General features: G+C 35.6%; 2 protein-coding genes across 4 annotated transcripts; both read right to left on the bottom strand.

The window, feature by feature from the left end:
- Window positions 1-450: 450 nt before the first annotated feature.
- LOC104613288 (kinesin-like protein NACK1) lies at window positions 451-7,396 on the bottom strand. The gene is made up of 15 exons (XM_010281044.3): window positions 7,164-7,396; window positions 5,912-6,270; window positions 5,724-5,810; window positions 5,528-5,628; window positions 5,276-5,392; window positions 5,099-5,180; window positions 4,939-5,006; window positions 4,783-4,842; window positions 4,571-4,695; window positions 2,907-3,105; window positions 2,650-2,769; window positions 2,475-2,564; window positions 1,424-2,383; window positions 1,012-1,331; window positions 451-888 (listed from the first exon to the last, which is right to left on the bottom strand). Exons 2-15 carry the CDS (start codon window positions 6,147-6,149, stop codon window positions 561-563), a joined length of 2,895 nt encoding a protein of 964 aa, XP_010279346.1. The 5' UTR covers window positions 6,150-6,270; window positions 7,164-7,396; the 3' UTR covers window positions 451-560.
- A 5,415-nt stretch (window positions 7,397-12,811) lies between these two features.
- On the bottom strand, window positions 12,812-21,621 carry LOC104613287 (uncharacterized). Of its 3 annotated transcripts, none has more exons than XM_010281043.2 (7): window positions 20,812-21,621; window positions 20,483-20,694; window positions 14,314-14,602; window positions 14,140-14,225; window positions 13,973-14,064; window positions 13,755-13,805; window positions 12,812-13,634 (listed from the first exon to the last, which is right to left on the bottom strand). In XM_010281043.2, the coding sequence occupies exons 1-7, from the start codon at window positions 21,139-21,141 to the stop codon at window positions 13,558-13,560; spliced, it is 1,137 nt and encodes a 378-aa protein (XP_010279345.1). In that variant the 5' UTR covers window positions 21,142-21,621; the 3' UTR covers window positions 12,812-13,557. The 3 variants fall into 3 exon arrangements, with proteins under 3 accessions (XP_010279345.1, XP_010279343.1, XP_010279342.1); XM_010281041.2 differs by having other exon boundaries at window positions 12,812-13,805; window positions 20,812-21,187; window positions 21,298-21,610; XM_010281040.2 differs by having other exon boundaries at window positions 12,812-13,805.
- Window positions 21,622-22,072: the final 451 nt, after the last annotated feature.

Genomic DNA, 22,072 nt, shown 5'->3' with positions numbered 1-22,072 from the left:
AGCAAGGTTGCCGAACTGGCATGTACCAACAGGCACTTAGGTTGTCATGCTAGTTTCAGTCCATCATCAGATTGTGTTATATTGTAAAGCTAACCCGTGTAACTCTTACCATTGTATTTTTCATATTAGGGTTCAACCCACTAATAGCATTGTGTGGCTGGACAAACCATGCATGTACCTAAATGTTGTAGTAATAACTAGTAACAAAACTAGTAATAAATAATATATTTATTTATTTTCTAGTAATGTAAATTTGGTTACGGAAGAAAATTTCAGAAGGCATATAAAATGATGATTACTCGATGACTGCACAACGGACGTATCTTCTCAAGGAAAGAATAAATGAATCAAATAATTTTATGTAAAGAATGAGAATTACAAATTAGCTGGTGCACCATGCAGTTGAACCAGTTATATCGCATCATATTGCAGGAGAACAAATTCAATGTCTAGAAGAAAACCTCGAGATGTCATATATATACAAAAGATCTGCATTTGAAATTTGGAACCGTGCTACTTGTGGTTCTGAAAGGAACTGCAATAAATGCTAAGCTGCTTTCTTACAAATGTAGAAGGTTGGAAATTGGGTTCCAGCCCAATATCCATGGTCTTTTATCTGCTGGAAGTGCAAAATTGAGCTCAAACATCTCCTTGGAGACATTGCCACCTTCACAGAACCCTACCAACTTTGCCACTATCTCAGCACTCTCCTGTATATGTTTAACATCATGAGGATTAGTCCATAGTTTGTTTACAAATTGATGCTTCCTCTGCTTCCCATCAAGTGCAACATCCCATTTTATGTACAATACATCCCGTTCTTCTGCAGTCAATCTCGTCATTAACCTTTTTGCAAGGAATTCCCGTTCACGCTTCAATGCTCTGATACTGCACATATCAAAAATATGCCTCATATATCTAATAACCATTAAAACAAAATGAATTATGCTAGTCGAGTTGGTGTGCGTGTGTGTGTGTGTGAGAGAGAGAGAGAGAGAGAGAGAAAGTGACCTTGACGATAGAGAGATAGTAGGCTCATCTCCCAGGTGGGCTGGGCTTGCGTTTCCAAGTTCTGCCAAGTGTTGCTGCAACCATGTTAATCGACGAAGCTCCACTTCCATGTAAATCTGATCAGCTGGATCACCCTTAAATAACAAGTAGAATTGTGTCCTATGTATAATTGACACATGACATAAATCCCATAACTCAATGATCTGCTGCCTCCATTCACAAAATGTGACATTCCACGGTATAGTTGGTTCTTGTTCAGTTGCACCCTCATCATTTTCCAAGTCATATCCAGCAGCTTCATTTGCTTCTAGCTCCAACACCTGATGAATTAAAAATAAGGAAAGTTATGCACAACAGATTAAGAATTGAAATACCTAACCAGAACTTAAATGCAGAAAAGCCAAGGCTATACCTGGCAAACAAGTAGCTGCTTTTGGTACTGCAGTTTTGCTACACGTTCTTTCAGTTCTGTAACATATGCCCTTATGCTTCTCACATTCTCCTCAGCTGCTTTTTGAAACATCTTTTGCATTTTTTTCATGTTAACGGAACTCGAACGGTGATAACAAGGTGTACCTTCCCTTGATGAGATATCTCCACCATCTTCACTCTTTGTTGGAGTCACTTTCTCAGATCCTGGCAAAGTCTCATTGGGTTTGTTGTCATCACCCTCTGGAGCCTTGTTCTCAAGCTCAGACTCTAGTACATCTCGAGTTGAAGACAGAGGTGAACAGGGAGATCTTATAAGGTTCTGTCGGTTAGCACTATTGCTTGAGGACAAAGGAAGCATCTTTTTCTTCTTCACTTGACTCCTAGATTTTGTAGGAACATCATCAGACTGCTCATTATTACTTGGAAGAGAGAGCACCAACTTGTCTATAGACTTTTGAACATTTTCTAGCTGCTCCTCAAGATTGGCTATGGTGCTTCCTTGTGAATGAAGCCTAGAAATCTCTTCTTTGAGATTAGCACTGACACTTTTGTTGACAGCAACCACATCTCCAACTTCAATCTGTTTCACTACAGATTTCACTGCACGCATTTCCCTTATTTCTACTTGAAGTTTGGCAATGGTCTCAGCTGCATCTTGGTTTCCTAGCCTATGACAAGCAACCTCCTTCTGTAGAACTTCCAGAGCTCTCTGTGCTTCATCACCAAGCTGCTCCTGGAGCTGTTCAAGTTTGCGAATTTCATGCATGAGTGTGAATGGAGCAGTTGAAGATTGCCTCAAGGTCTGCCTTCCCATCGTATTTCTTGTTCTATCAACTTGGGGAGGTTCTTTTCCATCAAGCTTATCAAGCTTTGATGACAAGGGACCAGAAAAAGTTAGGCATTTTGCCACAGGACGAGGTGACTCAAATGGGTTCAAAACCTGAATTTAAAATGCAAATATAGAGAAATGAGTAACCCAACCAAATGGAGAGAGAGAGAGGGAGGAGAGGGGGAAGGAAAGAGGTCCATACTGGTCGCTCCTGCATTTGCCTACGTAATTCATCTACTTGTGATTGTGCAAGATCTCTTTGGCGCTTCAGTTCTTCAATTTCCATTTTCATCTGCATATATCATTAGACAACAAGAAAATAAATATTAAGAATATTGACAAAACCCAAAGACAGACATCAGATGTACATTTTGTACCTGTCGAATTTTCATATCTTTTTCCCTTGACAAAGCATCTGGATCTGGGGTGCGCAACTCTGCTTCAAGTCGGGCCACTTCCTTCTGCAAATGTTTCACCAGTTGCTTGTCTGAAATAACCTGATTAAGAAACAATTATCCCCAATATTTTGTTTAAATACCAGTTATTCACCAGAAAACCATTTTGATGATGCAAACAAATAAATCCTGCTTCCAAAGAAAAAAATTCCAAGCAAGGGGGAAACAAAGATCAATACCATGTTTACTTGGGCAGTATTTGTGACCTCCTTCGCACGGGTAGCAAAGGAGAGAGTGTTTCGAGATTGTTCCACATGGCTCAATGCTGGACTCAGTGTGCATATGATAGCAGTACGGGCATTCCCACCAAGAGAGTGCTGCAATATGCGGGTGAGCTTTGAATCTCTGTAAGGTATATGACCACTTCTTTTCCCAACACTGCTTACAGAAACAATCATTAACAAAATACTTCTATTCAATCTCAAGATATATGCAATACTTAAAAAAATGGAAATTCCTAACCCAAATAAAAAAGAAAAAATAAATAACTAATTTGGGCCTCTCCTCTTCTCTATCCTCATATACTCCTCATTCCCTTTCCGTTTTTCCATCCCAAACTCATAATTCCTGAATTCCCTTTCAAATTCCACCCAAAAACAAGGAGGAAACTTTGCAAAAAATAAAGAAAGAAAATAAAAGACCCAAGCTTTTTCCACCTCATTGCGGAAATTAAATTTCTTGCCAGAAATCCATCCAGCCCCAACATACAACAATACCATCCTTAAGCTAAAATATGACAGTCACTTAAAATCTTGCCACTGGCATCCTTGAATCTCACTAAAACCAAGGCAACAACAACCATTGTATTCATCTGTCTTCCTTGTATGAGCATAAATTAATTCAACTGTCTTCTGATATCTCTATATTCAGACTTTGAAATTAGTTTGCTTGATCTGCTGGTTGCATCTCATAAAATTAGGACATATCCATATTTACTAGTATTTCATTTTATAACTATCTAAGGCACCATTTTAAATTTGCCTTGATGCTTAGTACAAGATACACTTCCAACCAGTTCTATTTAGCCATTTATCATCTAATTCTGAACTCAGTCACTCACTTTTACATAACCTATCTTCTGGCACCTCTATATTCAGACTTTGAAATTAGTTTGCACTGTGCAGTATATGTTGAGTGCTTTTCATATTAGGGATGATCTGTGTAGAGGATTTATTGCTTATATATTTCATTCTATAACTATACTGATTCATCACCTTAAACTCGACCCTTAGAACTCAGTCACTCACTTTTACATAACCTATCTTCTGGCACCTCTATATTCAGACTTTGAAATTAGTTTGCACTTTGCAGTATATGTTGAGTGCTTTTCATATTAGGGATAATCTGTATAGAGGATTTATTGCTTATATATTTCATTCTATAACTATACTGATTCATTACCTTAAACTCGACCCTTAGTACATATACACCAGCAAGGCCTGTTTGGCCATTTATCATCTTAGTTCTGACTTCATTCATTTGCACATTTACACATTTAACTTACTTCCACTTCAGGAACATATTTTTTATACTCAAATGTCAATTTTTTTTGCATTTTCTTTCATATCCTTACCACGAACTTTGATAGTTCACCATATTTCAGATTCATTTTTCTTTTACTATTTGATTTCCTTCTTCTGCTTATTTATGTATTTTACATATTGGTGTAAAAGGTCATTATGAAATTGTCAATGTTGGTCCAAGCTATCTGTGGAGGTCGGAGGGTGTCTTGGAAGAGATGGAATGGATAAGGACACTGACCTTTGGAAAATCTTAAACATGGTTATATGAAATTGCCAAAACCACAAACCACTATTCATAAGAAAATGAATTTTCTTCTCACCTGAGCTTCCTGATTACAGTTGTGAGAGTCATCAAGCTAAGATTAATATGGCATCCTTCCCTGAGCCTAGCACCATCTGCATTTGTTTGTGAAGCTCTTTCACTGCCAGCAAGGTCCACAAAGTTCTGCAGAATTACCAACAACCAATATTAATATGAACAAAGAATATATACTCCATAAAATCCCAAATGAGAAATTGTGGATGAATTTACCAAGCTCGCCACAAAGGACTTCACACAACCTGAATTTTCACGAAGAGTGCTCTCTATAGTCTGCATTGGCAACATTAAATAACAACAGTGTCCTCAAATGTTAAATAAATATAAAAGCACATGGTTCTAAAGAAAATCAAAAGCCGTCAGACTTACCAGCCTTATTATCTGGTGTGATCGTGAGCTGGTATCATTTAGGGCAGTTTCACCCACCTGCCTTTGAGCTGCAAAGATACAGAATACCAATTCATAAAGGTGGCATTAAACTTTAATCAACACATACTTGGAGTAGAATTTAGGAAAAGAATTCGTTTACCTTCACAAATACTAATCAGATGTCTCAAATGCTGGTCATTGCTCACTGTTTCTTCTACCAGTTTCTCAACCACAACTCCTTTCTGCATGCATAAATTAAAGCAAGTCCAACTGAAAAATAAGCTACATAAAGAAAAACAGAGCAATTCTTTTTGATAAGGTTTGTTCATAAGAGTACCTCTGGATCATCCAAAAGCTTAAGATTGCGACCAGAGTCTACATTTAACAGGTCCCTGACATTCTCATTATAAATTTCCAGTCCAGAAATCTTAATGGTAAAATCTCTCTCTGGAGTCTGTCAGATGAGGTGGAAATAACAACATAATATCAGTTTGGCAACTACAGAAGTTCCATGGAACTCTTTTTCAACTAATACCCTAATTTACTGACACAATATGAACCATGAGATAACAAATACAAAAAAACTTACATTCATTATATGATTATATATATCTTTTACAGCCTTCTCTGTTATTCCTCTCATTGTATATGTCTTTCCACTGCTGGTTTGCCCATAAGCAAATATAGTCGCTACAAAGGAAAGGATTAAGAATCTGTTAAACTTGATGTAACTCTTTACATTAGAATTACCAAGAAAATAACTATTTAGACATCATATTCCTTACCATTTATGCCCATCAATGCAGACAAAGCAACATTCTTCACTCCTTCATATACTGCCTCAGTTAAAGAAACAGGTCCAAAGACTTTATCTAGAAGAAGTTTCAAGAGTCAAACAAAATGGCAGACAAGTCTCTGACTCTTCTGAGAAATGAAAATGTAGGAAAAAGAAACAAAAAGTCATGTTTCATACCAAAGGTATAAGAGGCTGATGTGATTGAACGCTCCTGAGATGGTGGCTTGTACACAATAGTATGATCATCTATACATTCCCATGCTACTTGGTCTTTCAATGATTGCTCCCTTTTGCTAAGAGGTCGTAACCTTACAGTCACTACAATTTTCTCTTCTTTAACTTTTGGGCCGCCTGGGGTAGACACTGGTGTCCTGTCTATCTTTGAAGCTGGTGTAGCTGGGCTTTTAACCGTCATCTTATTTAGATAAGCTTCTATAACTCTAAACAGATAAATTTAGAGTAAGACCAGGAGCAGGGCCTCTCTAGAGAGAGGCTGAAATAATGTCCTTTAGGCTCTGCTAGACCCAGTAATGTATCTGCTTAAACCATTTACTAGTCAGTTTTGGTCGGTGAAAAACTGCCACTAGAAAAGTCAAATTGGGATTTAAAATTTTCAATAAAAGTAATTTCTGAAGGAATTCACTGGTCAACTAATGAAAATAATCACACACTAAAATACAAAAGATCCTAGGTTAATCACTTTCCATAAGAATTACCACCAGAAAAAAAGTGACAGCAGAAAATTCTTGAATTCGTGAAGAAGAAACATTCAGGAGCAGGACAACAGTGGGCATATTTCATTCTTTTCTCTCTTTTCTACCATTCAGGAGGTATTCCAAAACATTTCAAGATACCGATTTTAAATCATCGTGATAAATCAAATTCAAAAAAAGTCCAGTTAAATTAAGTTGAAACTTTCTACAATTGAAATAGGTAACACTAGCAAAGTAGCAAGAAATTAAAAAAAAAAAAAAAAAAAACAAAGAAGAAAAAGGGCGGAGGACCTTTTGCATCTTTTGTTCTATGAGAAACATTTAAGTGGGCATACATGTTTCTTCGTCCAATCAAGTTTCCATCGTTTCTTTTGTTTTATAAACATTTAGACATAAATTACACTGAATATATTCTTAAAATACCCAGCATTAAGACACTTCAATTCTATTTCGGAGAGAGAGAGAGAGAGAGTTCGGCAGAACCATTTGGGAGTTTTCTTCTTAAGTTGCATTTCTTTCTTTCTACTTAAAGAACTCCTTATTTTCATGCATAAACCTCTAAATGTCGAACAAAATAAGACGGCACGAAAGAAACAATCTATTTTAAGCTTTTCTACACAAACAAATCTAATTTAACTAAATCTTTCTATCAAAACCTTCCTGAAAGGAACCTGAAAAATTTGTACCTCAAAATAAGAAAAGAAAGAAATACTCACATAAATGGAAGAGCTGCTTGAAGTGCTAGATTTCACAACAGAGAGATAAATCAATGTTTTACAAACCAAACAAACGAACAACGGTTTAACATTCAACCAAGATTTGGGCAATCCAACCAGTTGGAGAAGAAGATTCCGAAGAAACCAGGGATTCTTGAGTTCTTCCTTCAAATCGAAAGCAGAGAAAAAAATGAGTGACAGTAAACGACAGAAAAACAGAGGAACGTTACAAGAGATAGCGCTTCGATTTCTAGGGTTTTATTTAAGAGTTGTTACAACCGATAAAATAAAAATTAAAAAAAAAGCCACCGTACCCAAATTGTTTGAATTCGTCGAGGTCCCAACGGCTAGTTCCTTTTCCCAATTTCCGCTTCAATATTTCGCCAATTTCACGGGTAAATGGTGTTCATTTTATGCATATAATCCCAAATAAGCGGCACATGGACACTTGCCACGTGGACCCACATTTCTGAAAAAGTATCAGATGGGACACATGGAGAACATGCAGCATGACATTCACAGACAATACAAGTTGTTGTCCCACCTGAGGCCTGAGGGTATGTCCAGATGCTGTGATCGTCAACTGTGATGGCTTCGACTTCTCGACCTCACTCACATACCGTGTGCCATCATCGCACTGGATAAAAATAAAAACGAAGATTGACGTCATGTGGCCTAGCAATAATGCATTATTGACAAATGACAAAAAAACATGACTCATCTTTACGAAACGGATACTCAAGGTCACGGTCACGGACAAGGACTGGATTTCACAAATGCTTTACTTTCTGTGTGTGAGATGAATTTCGAAGTTCGATTTGATTTGCCACCTGGCAACTGCAATTTTGCCCCTTTCATGTTCATTAGTAATTTTGCCCCTTTCAATATAATTTGCCAATTAAGATTTTTTTTTAATTTTAGAAAGTTTGAGTAAAAATAATTCGTTAATAAAATAATTATTGATTATTTGCCTCAGAGAGAGTGGTGAAGCATGTGGATTCGAATGGTAGTTAAAGGAGTTTAACTACAGTGCATTCATTAATATTGGCTATGTATGTTAAATTTTGGTCTCAATCAATCGGGTTAAAGTCTTTATATTTCTTTTTTTCATTTAGAAAAAGGGAAATTTCATTAATTTAAAAACAACAGATACAGTCCGATGGGTTTTCTTTCCATATATAATAATACAAGTCTGGTTACGCTTCATTGCTTCTTACACAAAATATATTTTCACTTTTAATAAGATATATTTACCATCACATTCAACCAATCATGTTTTTTGTTGCTAGAGATTCTTGCCATATTAAAGATGTATAATTATGTATTTTCTAACACTAGTAAATAACAATAATAATTTCAATATCCTTGTGAGAACCTAATAAAAAAAAATATGTAGGTATTTTGGTGAATTTAAATTTTGTAATTTATTTTCAATTTTAATAAAAATACTTTTTATTTGTCATATTTATTATTGTTAATATGATAAACATATAATATTAGAGATGTGCAAATTTTTTGACAAATTTGTATATTCTTTTTATATTTTTTTCCTTCTTTCTCTTTTTGAGTTTTTATTATATAATTATGACATCATATGTTGATCTATTTGACTAAAGAGAAAACAATCTCATTTTTGAGAAATTTTAATTTTTTATTCCATTTCCATAAATCATTCTTGTTCATCACATGTATCTTTGTTTAATATGACAATTTTATATTATTTTAGATAGGCCAAATTTTCTATATTTTGTTTTTGTAGTTCTGTCTATTTTTTATTTTTTATTATTTGATTATGATATCATTAGTTGACTCATTTTACCTAAATGATTGGACCATTAATAGTGGTGGAGCTAGGATTTTTTTTTTTTTTTGGGGGGGGGGGGGGGGGGAGTTAATTAAAGATGTATAATTATGTATTTTTTAACACTAGTAAATAACAATAATAATTTCAATATCCTCGTGAGAACCTAATAAAAAAAATATGTAGGTATGTTGGTGAATTTAAATTATGTAATTTATTTTCAATTTTAATAAAATTACTTTTTATTTGTCATATTTATTATTGTTAATATGATAAACATATAATATTAGAGATGTGCAAATTTTTTGACAAATTTGTATATTCTTTTTATAATTTTTTCTTTCTTTCTCTTTTTAAGTTTTTATTATATAATTATGACATCATATGTTGATCTATTTGACTAAAGAGAAAACAATCTCATTTTTGAGAAATTTTAATTTTTTATTCCATTTCCATAAATCATTCTTGTTCATCACACGTATCTTTGTTTAATATGACAAATTTATATTATTTTAGATATGCCAAATTTTCTATATTTTGTTTTTGTAGTTCTGTCTATTTTTTATTTTTATTATTTGATTATGATATCATTAGTTGACTCATTTTACCTAAATGATTGGACCATTAATAGTGGTGGAGAGATTAAATGGGGCAAAAAGGTTTGGGTCTATTACAGATTATTTTTTACAAAAAAATAAAATAAACATGTTTTTTTTTTATTTTAGGAGTTGGAGTGTTACAGACAGATCCTTAACCTTTTAGTGGGACATTTTAAGTATGGGGTGGGGGGGCAAGGATACATTTAATTATGTTTCTTACCCTACCCCAAGGGTGGATTCGAGCTGAACCGAGCCGAGCCGAATAGTACGAGGCTTGAGCTCGGCTTGCGAAGGTAGTCCAAGGCTCGAGCTCGGTTCGAGCTAAAACCTTGATCTCAAGCTCGGCTCGGCTCGGCTCAAGCTCGATTTGAGAAAAAATATTTTTTTAAATAAAATTATTATATATATATATATATATAATTATATAGATAGATAGATAGATAGATATTATTAAAACTATTGGGTATAGATTTACTTAATAGAATTTATCGGTGAGAAATAAAAGGACTTCAAATAAGAGATCTCTTTGGGAACTAACACATTAATGAGAGGAAATTCAAAGAAGTGAAAAGTAATAGTCTAAATTACATTTTCTGCCCTCATAATTAAAGTATGACCAAATTAAAAAAAATAGGGGTGTTTTTGTTAAGAAAATATCCACAAAGTTCATTTATTTAATATACAGTAAATATAGGATCTAATGAGAGGGATGGATATTAATACCTTAAATATAAGACTTTATAATAAGGTATAAAATAGATTTAATATAAGTAGTAATTCAAATTATGCTTTGCCCTTATAATAAAGAGGAATCAAATTTAACAATAGGGATATTTTTGTCAAAAAAAATCAAAATAAAGACCTCATTCCAACTTTTAATAGTAGTGTATATAGATAGATAGATAGATAAATAGATAGATATAAATATATATATATATATATATTATATAGAGAGAGAGATGTCCAATTATTTTTAAATTGTTTATTGGTTCTTATTAAATAGTTGGATTTTGACACCATACTACCTACAAATCCCATAAATGTATTAATCTTGTTATGTCATTATCATCTTTTACTGAATCCTTTTCCACCATTGTTAAATTATGAATCATTAAATCATTTATTAGTACTTCATTCCGTATCCTTTTTAGGTCCTCTTAGATCTTGTGGCCCCATTTTTTTAAGCATCTTGTAGCCCCTTTAAGAGATAATTTTAGGTGGAGTGTGACCTACCAAATTCCTTGTGAAAATTTGGGAATTGGAAGAAGAATTTTATAAAGATGATTTAAAATTTAAAGTTGCATGTTGTCTTATTGTTAAACTCTAACGTAGATCCGTAACATCCTATACGTTCCACTATGCTTTCTTTCTTTTACTTTTTTCTTATTCTTTTATTTTGAAGTGCAAGATGAGCACAAAAATCATTCAATCTTCTAAGTTCTGATACATCAATCTCAATGGTAGTTTTGACGAAATCAGAGCACACTGCCCAGGGGCAAGGTTGAGATGAATTCAGATTAGCTTGAACGCTGTGGAATCAATAATAAGGTTTCACGCTAGTAATAAATTTATGAGCCTCACTGTAAAAGATACAGGCCCGATATATTTAAATACTGGCATAAAATCTTACCATTGATTCCACAGCCCGCTGAACAGCTAAAGCGTTCAGCTAAACCTTAACTTTAAGGTTTGGCTAAATTTAAAGCTTTTCTAGCCTTTTTATTTTTTTTACTGCATTTCTAGCAAATAGGTGTGCGGCACTTTGGCTGTTCAACTAACCAAAGAAACTTAGACAAAAGGCGTATAAGGATATGCTTATGCAGTTAGCAATAACGGTTCTAATTAGGCAGAAGCACCACGGTGGTTCGAACTTCGAAGAAGCCCACCAGCAGAAATTGGACAAGAATGAATGTATTGCCTTCAAAACTAACTGATTGTAGTGAGTAGTTACAGCTCCAAAGCAAACCTCAACCTACGAAGGAAGCGCCTCAGCTTCAACCGGAGTACAAGATAGAAAGCGGAATCGCCCTTGAGAATATGCTTTCCAAGTTCATCCCAATATACTTCATACAGTTAACTTTCTGATATCAACTACTATATATATACAGAGAGAGAGAGATTAAGTTTGACCAAATTAACAATTTTACCTGCAAGTTCCTAGTTCTCATGGCCTAACCATCCTGTGGTCCAAGTACAATACTGTTGAATGTATGGACGATATCACGGTAATACATTTCTGAACCATTCTGCAACGTCTAAATTTCTAATAAACCACGGAGACAAAACTCCATTTGTTTAAAAATTCAAAATACCAGGTGGCATGAATTTCGGTTGGAGGCAAAGTTCAAAATATCAATATGTCCAATACGCCGGTAGGGGCATATTGGGCGATAATAGTGTTTTCGACCCTTTTTTTAATTTCTTTTCAAAAACGATTCAGGGGGGCTACACCCCCTCTGTAGGGGCATATGGGAAAGCCACCAGCACGATATCAATACTTTTAACCTTGGTTTGAGGCCTTAGCGTGTCCATATGTTTATTTATTGCATTTGGATGGTTCGGGCCTTTAAGGACAGTCCAAAAATGGAGGTGGCTGCAGGGAGATTCAAGTCCATGACCATCAAACTGTCAATTACAGCTGCCGAGCTGCGGTACTACGTTGGTGAGGGAGCTTGGAGCCTCTGTTTTCATATCCAACATTACAGAATTTGCAGCAAGGCACCTGTACATATGGAATGTATAGATGCAACTAACGTGGTTTATATAACCCAACAGAGATGCAATGGCAAAGGATTCAATCAAGTGCAAGTGACTGCACGCCATGAGTATGAAACCAGAAGTCCCGAAGCACCTCCTCTCTACTCTCCGGTGGGGACAGCTTTTCTGAGAGGACCTTCCCTCAGCCTCAGGACTAAAACCCATGATGGAATCTGCTAAAGAGAACAAGTTCAAACCATCCACTTGCCTCCGTCCGTCCGTTTGGACAAAGACAAAGCAGTGGGGTGGGGGCGGGACAGCGACGCTAGGAACGAATAAGTGCCCAACAGCTTGAACACGATAGAAATAGAATCCATAGATGATAGATCAAGCCCCAGAAGGGAAAATGCTAGTAAATGTGACGTTACCCACATAGCAAAAGCAATATTCAGAGTTCAAAGGCCAAATGATCGTGCGTTATACAACAAGGAGGCAGGAAGGCAGCCAAAGAAAGAAAATATAAAAAGAGAATAAACACCACAAAGCAGATATGTTTCTAAACATCAGTTCTTCATTAATATAAGCACGTTCTTAACATCACAAGTTCTACAAAATTTTCTTTCCTGTCTTTCTTTTTCTCGGGGGCCGCCAAACGTCCAAAAACAAGTTAGTCTAGAAGACATAGCAATAAATACCAGAAGGGCAACTCAAATTAAGCCCTTTTATCGCCAACATCAAAATCCCCTTAAAAACTAGATCTCGACAAAACATGAAACACTCGCTGGTTTTCAGGACAAACTAAAAAGGCCTGTTCTCATAATTTAATAATATAGATATAATTTATATATAATAATATAAAGCTATAAGCCATTAAACGAGAAGAAACGTACCCACTGTCCCAACATAACATGCACATACTCTTCTCTTCGCCCAATAGGCTATAGCTCAGCTCATATAGCTTCATCTATGTCTACTTGTTCTTTTCTCCTTTTTTCCCTTTTCCCTTTTTTCTCCCTACTTCTGGAGGGCCTTATTATGCTTCTTTCCTTCCATTGCATGCCATTTTTGGTCTTTTGAATTTTTTTCTTGATTTTTTCACCTTGCTCCTTTTCTTAACAGCTGGAAGATGAAGTGATATGATCCCCCCCCCCAAAAAAAAAGAAAAAAAAAATTAATTGTATCTCTACCTCCACAAGGCTCTACCTCTATGTCCGCTTATGATTCGACCAGTAGGCATAACTTGGCCCTTGTTGCGGAATGATAAACTGAATGAGTTGGGCAAGTTTCCCCATATTGGTTATCTGCGGCATGTCCCATGTGAAACGAAGAACTGGAAATCAGGGTGATTGACCTGAAGAAGTCTTAACCAGTTATCTGCAGCTTGCAAGAGAGAGTTTGTCAATTGACGCTCAGAACCCCCATTTGGAATCCACATGGATCCTTTTAACTTATATGAAGCCAGACCAAAAACTGGTAGAGATATCTTGGGAATACCATCCATTCCATTCGGATAGGCCACTAATGGAGTCGGTGCATTTCTACCACCTTTAAGAAAGAATAAAAGAATATTGGGTTAAGAACTAAAAAAGATACGCCAATACATGTGTATCTCTATGGGTGGGTTGGAGGGGTGGAGAAGGAGTAGAGGCACATAGGAGTTTTCCTATTTCAAGTAATTGAAACTATAGAAGAAAAAAGAAATTTTCTGTTACCTTGCATGGGTGTAGAAAGAGAATGGAATGTCAAAAAACAAGCATCCAAATCTCTTAGTGTTGGTCCTGTGGGTATTCTGTATATGGGGTACCTACAACAATTCCATGTGAACCAATAAGTAACTGAACTTGCATGTGAAGAAACAGATATACCATTATGAACTTACCATGCCACAGAAACCCAACTGGTTGGTAGCAAATCACAACTTCTTAGTGTCTTCAGCTCAGGAAAGCGGCTAGCAAGATCAGATATCTGTGACAGGAAAAAAAATCATCAGAAGTATTAAGGACAGATTACAGCATACAATATTAAACATCAGAAGAAAAAGAAAAAGACTTGCCTTATCAGCTAGAGGTTCACGACTGTACGGGGGATCTCGCTCAAGAAACTCAAAGAGCAGGCAGCCACATGAATTGCCAGACTCACCATCATCACTAGAAAAGCCCTCTTGAAGTGCAATCTCCTCTCTCAAAGACAATCTTTCCATTCTAAGAGAGGTCTCGCTTGGTAGATGGTAGTGATTCCACTGTTCCCTTGGGAATTTCCCACCTCTTTCCAGTTCACAATCACTGCTTCCATCACTACTTGAATCTCTGTAATAGTCACCATCACTGTCCTCCCCAAGTTGCCTATCAAATAGGAAAACAGTCAAGCTCAGATAGAGGAAATAAACCTGCAACTCTCATTAAAATATAATTGTATTCACAACTTCAAAATACAAAACATGATATAGGACAGGATAGGGTCTTACATTTCAAATCTGGTGGTGGGCTTTGCAGGGTGGGAAGGTGATTTTTGTGACAAGGATGAAGAATACAGAAAGAAAGGCAAATAGAGAGATTGTTACCCACCAAAGAATGAGCAAAAGATTATAGGAATGGCCTTATGGATTCTTTCCTTGCTTCCTTATATGCATCACAGTAAATATCCAAGCTTGGAATGCATGCATACCGGTGCATGTTTCAAAACAGATTAGAGGAATGGCCTTCTTGCCAAATTCACCTTGGACAAATCAGTTAAATTAACACAAGCAATAGAGCAGACCTCAATCAAGTCAAATCATTTTCTTCTATTGATAATTTGATATCATAATGTTCCGGCAAAAAACACAAAACAAGAGGTGAATTAATGGCATGCCACAGGCCTAATAAGATACATGCACTATTGATTCCAATCAAACACCTCAGTTCCAGGGAATTTGCAAAGGCATCAAAGCATCAGGACAACCACCTGAAGCAGCTAGATACTCCATTTTCTGGCCCCATAAGAGAAGGAAATTCCCCAAGGGCTAAGCTTTAATTCAAGGCCAGAAACAATTGAGCATAAATGGCATTAAGGATGTGGAAATAGATGGAAACTGCCAAACCGTGATGGCTTGGATGCAGAAACATGGAGAGACTGCCAAACTGAAGCTATTTGCATTGCAAGTTGACATCTCAGACCATCCATATGTTGTTTTATGTTTCAAATTATTAGTTATACCCAATCTACAAGTTCTATAAGAAAACAAATGACACAAATTAAATATGAATATTTTTAGTACCACAAGAGAACATATATCCCCATGCAAAGTTTTAATTATCAAGGAAATTTTTTATGCTTCAAAATTGAGAAGTTCAATGAAAATCCTTCAGGAAGTTTTTGAATATTATAAATATTTTCAAATTAATAGAAGCATTACAAAGAAGAATATATATTGGATTAGGGCTAGAGAAAATTTTAACCTTCATATTAATAAATTCTCTGTTATTCATAAAAAAATAACCTTCACATTGTTAAAGCTGTACGACTAAAATACTACAAAAATCAATAATAACATATAATGAGCACAACAAGATTTATGAGCAATAGTACCTCTTCCAGTCATGCAGGGTATATTGGCATGCAAGAAGTACTCTAGTTAATGTGATTCACTGAAGACTTTCTCTATTTTCCAGCAGCATTCAACAAGCTTATAAAGCAACTTATCAATTGATATGGACTATTTTAGCAGAGAAATTAGTCATCTTTTTTTAAGTTATGTAATTAAGGAAACCAAAATGATATATTTGCAGTCTTGGAAGGGGTAGAGTCAACTGGATACAGTACTAACTTTTTTTTTCACAAAGTGACTGCTCTCAGACTTAAACCATCATTTTCACATTTTCCAGTCCGAGATTCACACCAAGTGATGGCTGACCTCTCATGAACCTCTCAAAAACTCCAAAATATCCAACTGTAGGATTGCCCAAATGAGGAATGCAAATAGCATTTTGTGGCTCGGAATCAGGTATTACATATAAGAGCCAATGGCAGAATTGGTATTCACTCACTTAAGACTTATGAACAAGGCTCACATTGGAAAGTGGTTGTGGAGGTTTAAGGTAGAGAAGAACCTTTGAGAAGGGTTGTGTGCAGCAAATATGACCAAACTTCAATGGACAGAAAATCTTTATGGACTTCACCCATTCATAATTTGTATGTGTCTGCAGTTCAAGGTGTAGGGGGAAAGCATTGGGTCCCTTGAGGGGGTTTTGGGTATTGACAGTGAGGTTGTTTTAATCTCTTAAGGACTAAGAAAAGGAAAAAGATTGTATTTTAAGGGGCATGGGGGGTTTTGGGTTTGAGTTTCTTCTCCTTTATTTTGTGTGTAACCTTGTCACCTTTTTTATCTTTTGTATTTTCCCTTCTTTCAATAAGATTTTTTCTTTTTTATTTTTACCAAAAAACAAATAATTCATACAGGTCTAGTTTGTAAAAGGGAGTTATGAAGCTGAGAGGATTCTTCCAATACATCACTTTCAAACCAGGTACAGGAGAGCAATTTATTTCTGGAAGGATGCTTGGCAGAGATAGCTTCTTGTGTTTGGCTTACCCAGACCTGTTTTGCCTTGCACAAATTCAGAAGGCTACAGCATGGGACATGGAACAAAATCAAACGATGTATGGAAACATAGTTTGTGTGCTGGTTGCAGAACAATGTGCGATCATTAAAATCTCTTCAGGGAAATCTTAGTAGAATTATTGATAAAAAAAATCTTAGTAGAATTCAGATCCAGGCAGGTATTAGTGATGCCATTTTTTGCCAAACTGTCAGCTACTGAATTGTGTTCTCTTGATACCCTTCTCAAAGAAGCATTCACAGAAAGAGTTAGGTTTCTAGCTTCAACAAAGAAGTGGTTTAGTCTCCAAAGGCCTCCATGACTCCTTCCTAACAAGTTAAAGAGTTAACAGAATAACCAGCCACTACTAAAGGAGAAAAATGTGATCCTTTGCTATTCTCAGAGAAACCACCACCTCTGCCTTAGTCAAAATAGCCTCCCCTAAAGGACTACTGTAAGCCCATATCACATTGCCCTACCAAGTGATAAACACTCCTGCCAGCCCAGGATTTCCCATTGAAGTTCCACCAAAATGTCTTGGAATGGTTAAGTTACCTGAGACCAAGCGATAACCAGGATTCCACATATTCAAAAGGTCTTTGTTTTTCGTTTCTTTTAAAAGTTAAATAGATCATTACTAGTGTACAAACACCACTAAAAGGTAGTTTAAAAGTTAATAGACTTATTGATCAAAAATAAAAATCAATAGACTATAATAAAGGCGTAAAACATACAAAAAAACATATAGCAAAAGTAACCAAAAAAGCTAACTTAAAAAATCCACATGCATTAAAAAAGCACCCGAGTTGAAGTGAGGCACATGCTTTAAATGAGCCTCAGTTGTGCACCTATGTGTACTTAAGGCACACCTTCTAAAACACTAAGCTAATTAAATTTTAGAATGACCTTAGTTTCCTCCTTATCTCTAAAAGACCTGCTTTATTATAACATTTATTGCCCAATCTTATCCAGCTGTTGAACTGAGGCACATGCTTTAAATGAGCCTCAGTTGTGCACCTATGTGTACTTAAGGCACACCTTCTAAAACACTAAGCTATTAAATTTTAGAATGACCTTAGTTTCCTCCTTATCTCTAAAAGACCTGCTTTCTTGTAACATTTATTGCCCAATCTTATCCATCTGCTTTATGGTGCTTATCCACAAGCTAATCCACATGCATTAAAAAAGCACCCAGGTTGAAGTAAGGAACATGCTTTAAATGAGCCTCAGTTGTGCACCTAGGTGTACTTAAGGCACGCCTTCTAAAACACTAAGCTAATTAAATATAGAATGACCTTAGTTTCCTCCTTATCTCTAAAAGACCTGCTTTCTTGTAACGTTTATTGCCCAATCTTATCCAGCAGTTTTATTGTGCTTATCCACAAGCTAGAAGCTCTGGGCTAAGCTACACCAAATGCTGCCAAAAACAGGAAATGAGTACTACAATTTAGCAGCATGGACAGCTAAAAAACAATGATTTAACCAGCTAGCTGTTCTGTTAATGGCTTAACGCATATGCCTCATTCACAAGTTTCTCAAACATTCAGAATACGAAATGTCAACAAGGACACAGTATGACACAATGTTTTGAAAATCGTAATCGTATTGTAAATCATAGAGAAAGTTGAATTGAATTGAATCGTGAATCATATCGTAAATCGTAAGATTATTTCTATTTTTTATAAACTTGTCAAAAAATTAATTATAGATATATTAAAAGGTCAAATATATATAGGAAAGTGACTTTCCCTTATTTTTAATCTATATATACCATATATGTACCTAAAATAATAGAATTTACCACTATAAACAATAGAAACCTGAGATCATATAATCAAGTTTGACTTGAAAACCAAACAAATCCACATATAATGGCTCTTTAACCTACATATGATGGAAAATAAACCCAATTTCTAGTGTTAAATAACGTGAATAAATCATTTTCTAGCAAGGGCTTTAAAAAAAACCCTTGACAAAACTAGATATAAACAAAAACATAACAAAGTAGAGAACTATTTCTTAAATTCAATTTATTTGAATCGTAGAAATCGCATAAATCGTAAGATTTATGAATCAAACCGTAGGATTCAAACAAAAATTGTAAGATTTTTGCAAAAAAGGATTCAGACATAAGATTTGAATCAAAACCCTTGGGATTCATGATTCAAATCGTGAATCATATCGTGAATCGTAAGATTTTGACAATATTGGTTGACAAGATATCAATTATTGAATTCACACTAGAAATTTAAGTATCCCAGACAATATATCACCCTTGCCTTACAACACTGACCAGCTTATCACTCTACATATGCATGCCTTATTCACAACTTTCCTAAACATTTAACATAAAAAAACTTCAATTCTGTGTTACCCAGGCATAGAGAGGACATGGTTTGACATGGTGTAAGATACGGATTTTAAACTAAAAATTGAGGCAAATACATGCCTCATTCACAAGTTACTGACTTCAAGATTCAACATATTAATACTCCAACTCTATGCAACCTAGGAGACATCTTAACAAGGTGCTAGACATGGATTTTACACTAAAAATTGAAGTATCCAAGACATCACCCTTGCACAGGTATACAGTTATCATAGTTCCAATTTAGTAGTTAAAAGAGAAAAATAAAAATAAAAAAGACAAAACCATGGCATGGGGGTCACATAGGGAATCATAAAAGTCTTACAGTGATCTTTCAGAACACAGCATTTTAGAAATATTACAATTTACTATTTACATCATTGCATTAACATTTCTCTCAAGCAAGGGGCTAAATTTCAGAAAATGAGTAGCTCTCTCTCAACTGAAACTGAATTTTTTTTTCTCAATTTTCATAAGAATTTTTGTAATCCAACAAAATACAATATAACTTTCTTACTTTTATAGGTCTATTTCAAGCTTTTCTTTCTATCTCATCCCTATGCCTACCTATCTATTTCCTAGTTCATCTCCTTGTATATGTATATCTCTATCAGATTCCCTATTTCACCTAGATCTCTTTAGACATCTGTTTCCATCCATACATTCTTGTAATCCTAGAAATGTGAAGTAGGGAACAAACAGTCATATTTTAGAAAATTTTGATAAAGATGAAAGCCCTTCCAAGATAGAATCATGCTACATCCTACATCTGTCAAAAGAGACACAAATTTAAAGTGGCACTACAGATTAAAACTGTTGAGGATTTTGGACATGATCAAAGAAAACAAAACCAAATGCAACACAAAAATAGTCTTGTACACAAAAAGATGATGTTACAATGAGTAGCAGGAGTTTTCAAGCAATTTGAACCAATTAATGTCTTTAAACACCATATGAACAAAAAAATATTGCAAGAGCAAGGAACCATATTTATTACTTGTTCACGAACAAGAGTAGGCAATAATACAAATCAACAAAGCATTAAAACTTAAACCCCCCAAGTTCCAATAAAACAGTTAAAATTGTATTAATACTCCCATTAACCCAATCCAATGCATAAAACTACACACTAATTCTGAGAAGAAAACGACTAATAATAAATATGCGATCAAGTCAATAGTTGTGACACATTAAATCAATAGTAATACATTGCACGGACAAATACAGACACCAAAAGAATATTTTAAGAACAAAATTCAATGACATTAAGAAATCATTACCTTGTCTTACAGGACGACCTTGTGGATTCACCATATATTTGAATAGCCGACAAATATGGAACATAATACTGAACAACACAATCACTGCCATTTAGTATCAAAGGCACTCCTGCACCATATGCACTCCATTCCTTAAAAGATTCCCAAAGATCACCGAGATTGAAGTAAGGCTGGAACTCTACATCACAAGTCCTCCAACCCCTCATCCTCGTCTGCAACATTATCCAAAAAAAAAACGATGATAACATAAGAAAACAAACAAACAAATACAAAATTTAAAATTTTTAAAGAAATTAACCAAATTCATAGCAAAATTAAATGAAATAAACCTTAGAGAGATACTGCGCAGGAACAGAAGGTGTTGTTGATTCCAGAAACTGATCAAGGTTGCTTGAAGGAACTACCGCTGGTTCGGAAGCCGGCATAGCTATAGGCTTTGATGGCTCTTCAGATTCCACCCGGTTCTCCAGCTCTCTATTCTCTGTAAGTAAGGCCTTACCATTCGTCCATGGAGCGGGGTTTGCAGCTCCATTATTCCTAGCTCTGTGAAGTTGTTGTTGTTGTTGTTGCTGCTGATGATGATTCCTCCTAGCTTTCACCGGATTGTAAAATCGATCCTCTCCATGGCCACGCCCAAACTGCAATCCCGTCCCCAACATCTCCACAGCCAAAAGGAAGAAGATGAGGAAACGAAGCTAATTTCCCCTTAAAACAACCAAACGGAATCGTCTTAAAAATCCCAATCAAAATAGCAGATACCAGAAACCAGAGATATTACAGAATTCGGCCTAAACCGAACAGAAACGAACCAATACCAGACCAAAAGGACTGGGAAATCAGAATCTATGAATTGCCCCAACGATTTCTGAAATCCGAATATCCAGAAACCCTAACGCGGATGAATCAGATCAAACCCTTTAATAAGGGCTGGAAAAAGAAAAGCAGATGAACAGTTGAAAGCAGTTGATAAGATAGCGAACAAAATGATTCCGTTAGATCTGACAGAAACAGAGAATCAACGGGAGCGGAAGAGACCTGCTCGCCCTGAAACAAGAGAGAGAGAGAGGAGTTTGAACAAATACGAAGCAGAGGAGAAAGGAACGTCTATAACCAGGGTCGAATAAATGCGAGGAGCATCCGGTGAAGAAGATAATTATATTTCTTAATAACAATTATTTAAGTTAATAACGTAATTAAGGGAATTTATCACTAATTAGTTCGTTTTGATAAGTATCTTCCAAAATAAGATTAACTAAGGGCCTAAGCCTTGCTGTGATTGGTAGAATTTGGAGCATTCGGATTGTCAATGGATTGAGGGGAGGTAATCATACAGCGGAATGGAGTATGGGTGATACACGTGTATGGATGAGATCGAAAGATAGAGCAAGAATAAGAAGAGGATGTCTGGATGTTCCCAATGCAGGGTGGATGTCAAGTGAATTGAGGACTCCGGATCTCTTGCCCACACTATATACAATACGGTATCCTAAATTGGGAACATCTCCCCCTACATAATACTATGCAAATGATGAGATATTCTCCATGTGCGACTATAATAAATGTAGGTAGAGTTCTCGTAAGACCAGACTC

Source organism: Nelumbo nucifera, chromosome 4 (assembly GCF_055504915.1).
Source record: "Nelumbo nucifera cultivar China Antique chromosome 4, China Antique-T2T, whole genome shotgun sequence".
Lineage (NCBI taxonomy): Eukaryota > Viridiplantae > Streptophyta > Magnoliopsida > Proteales > Nelumbonaceae > Nelumbo > Nelumbo nucifera.
The sequence above is the reverse complement of the archived record's forward strand: the minus strand, read 5'-3'. Positions and strand labels throughout refer to the sequence as shown.

Bases quoted from the DNA above. Each gene is read 5' to 3' on its own strand.
- LOC104613288 (XM_010281044.3), bottom strand. From the start codon at position 6,149: ATGACGGTTAAAAGCCCAGCTACACCAGCTTCAAAGATAGACAGGACA. The intron at 5,811-5,911 runs GTATGAAACATG...AACTTCTTCTAG, and splicing joins ATCAGCCTCTTATACCTTTG to ATAAAGTCTTTGGACCTGTT. The intron at 5,629-5,723 runs GTAAGGAATATG...TTTCCTTTGTAG, and splicing joins TGCATTGATGGGCATAAATG to CGACTATATTTGCTTATGGG.
- LOC104613287 (XM_010281040.2), bottom strand. From the start codon at position 21,141: ATGTTGGGGACGGGATTGCAGTTTGGGCGTGGCCATGGAGAGGATCGA. The intron at 14,603-20,482 runs GTAATGATTTCT...CCTATTTGATAG, and splicing joins AGGTCGTCCTGTAAGACAAG to GCAACTTGGGGAGGACAGTG. The intron at 14,226-14,313 runs GCAAGTCTTTTT...TTCCTGTCACAG, and splicing joins GTGAACCTCTAGCTGATAAG to ATATCTGATCTTGCTAGCCG.